A 1451-nucleotide genomic window follows, 5' to 3' on the forward strand; every position below is an offset into this window, starting at 1 on the left:
ATTGCTCCAGTCATACAGCAACTAACTCTTGAGTCCTTGACAGAATGGTTTGACCTGACGTCTCACTTGTGTGGACGCTGAGGAACCGGTTAAAAACTGACTACGAGACAGGTATGACTGCATAAGCAGAAGCACATGGCGCTGACAAACTTTCTCCGTGTCCACTATCTACTGTGTTCTAAGTGAAAATGCGTAGGTTTAGGTAGTTGCATGGTTCGCATAATGCAACAAACCAGTGATGTGTTCATAGATCCTAGTATGTTAGTATAGAAGCAGTAACAACACGTGGACATGATTTATGCGACTACCATGGCATGTTAATGCGCGCCAAATGCCACAACCAATTGACATTCTCGGACTCGATCCCGTACCCATAGAAAAATTCAGTCACGCCAGAGAAATTGGACGTTTATTTCACAACGAATATGCTGCCGCACAGGTGTAACCGGCAAAACTCGGTAGCATTATCAAATAAACGCAGTAGAACACTACCACTTAGCAGAACAGGGAATGGGCTGCTCTCACCATCTGCGGGTCGCCTCGCGCCGACATGCGGGTCGAATCCGCCGGAGGCGGAGGGGTAGGGGTAGGGTGACGGGTCGCCAGCGTAGCGTGCCGCGATGAGGTCGATCTCGTAGGAAGAGTACCTCGCCGCCGCATCGTCGCCTACCCCACCGCGGCCGTATGGGTAAAAAGGGTAGCCCGACATCGCCGACGCATCTTCGCCTACGCCACCGCGGCCGTATGGGTGAAAAGGGTAGCCCGACATCGCCGCCGGCGCACGAATGTGCTAGGGTTTCACGGGCTCGGGGTGGGGACTGGGGTGGGAGGCTGTTGGGTACAATTCACCCAAAGAACGAAACTCTTTGTGTTCGTTTCTTTCCTGCTTTTTTTGGAAACTATTATTCTTTTAGAGGAAATAGCTGTCATATTATTACTTAGTTTGTGACTCCATCAGCCACAATAGCATCACAAATACGAGAAGGAAAAATACTAAACCAAAGTTTTACATAGACTAAAAAGGCAGCCCTCCCTAGCTAAAATATGAGCAACTTTGTGTGATGTACAGAACCCTCTGCTCACGATCTATTGAACGAATTCAAAGATATATAGTGCTTTCGTAGAGATTGGAATGGGGATTGGGAGAAGAGAGGTACAGCTTGGGGAAGAAGGAAGAAGGGAGAGTCTGAGAGGGGATCGAGATCCAATTACAATTCGCTCCTTCTCCGGCTCAGCTACTGGGTATTTACGCATTCTATTACATGGGTCCTCTTGCCCTATGAGATGGGCCAATGGCCCATACATTTGAGTCAACTTTCGGCCTGCCACTTAGTATCTGTCCCCTTCTTCTCCTGTCTGCTCCCTGATGTGCCGTTCGTCAGCAACAGAGCTCTAGTGCTGACAGTGCCGCCCTCTTGAGATTCAGTCTGACCCCAGGCTGGAGCAATAGG

The 1451-nt window shown here is 49.6% G+C and overlaps 1 protein-coding gene across 2 annotated transcripts in view; it reads right to left on the minus strand.

Annotated features, from left to right (window-relative positions):
• LOC119276276 (zinc finger CCCH domain-containing protein 8-like) overlaps positions 1 to 878 on the minus strand; it is a 15271-nt gene extending 14393 nt beyond the window's left edge. Inside the window, exon 1 of one of the 2 annotated variants that reach the window (XM_037557305.1) lies at positions 493 to 878. In XM_037557305.1, the coding sequence (XP_037413202.1) occupies positions 493 to 769 (277 nt within the window). In that variant the 5' untranslated portion in view covers positions 770 to 878. The remainder of the gene's footprint in view (positions 1 to 492) is intronic. The other variant, XM_037557306.1, reaches the window with a different exon arrangement.
• Between the last annotated feature and the right edge of the window lie 573 nt (positions 879 to 1451).

The sequence above is a fragment of the Triticum dicoccoides genome, chromosome 3B (genome assembly GCF_002162155.2).
Source record: "Triticum dicoccoides isolate Atlit2015 ecotype Zavitan chromosome 3B, WEW_v2.0, whole genome shotgun sequence".
NCBI classification, from domain to species: Eukaryota; Viridiplantae; Streptophyta; class Magnoliopsida; order Poales; family Poaceae; genus Triticum; species Triticum dicoccoides.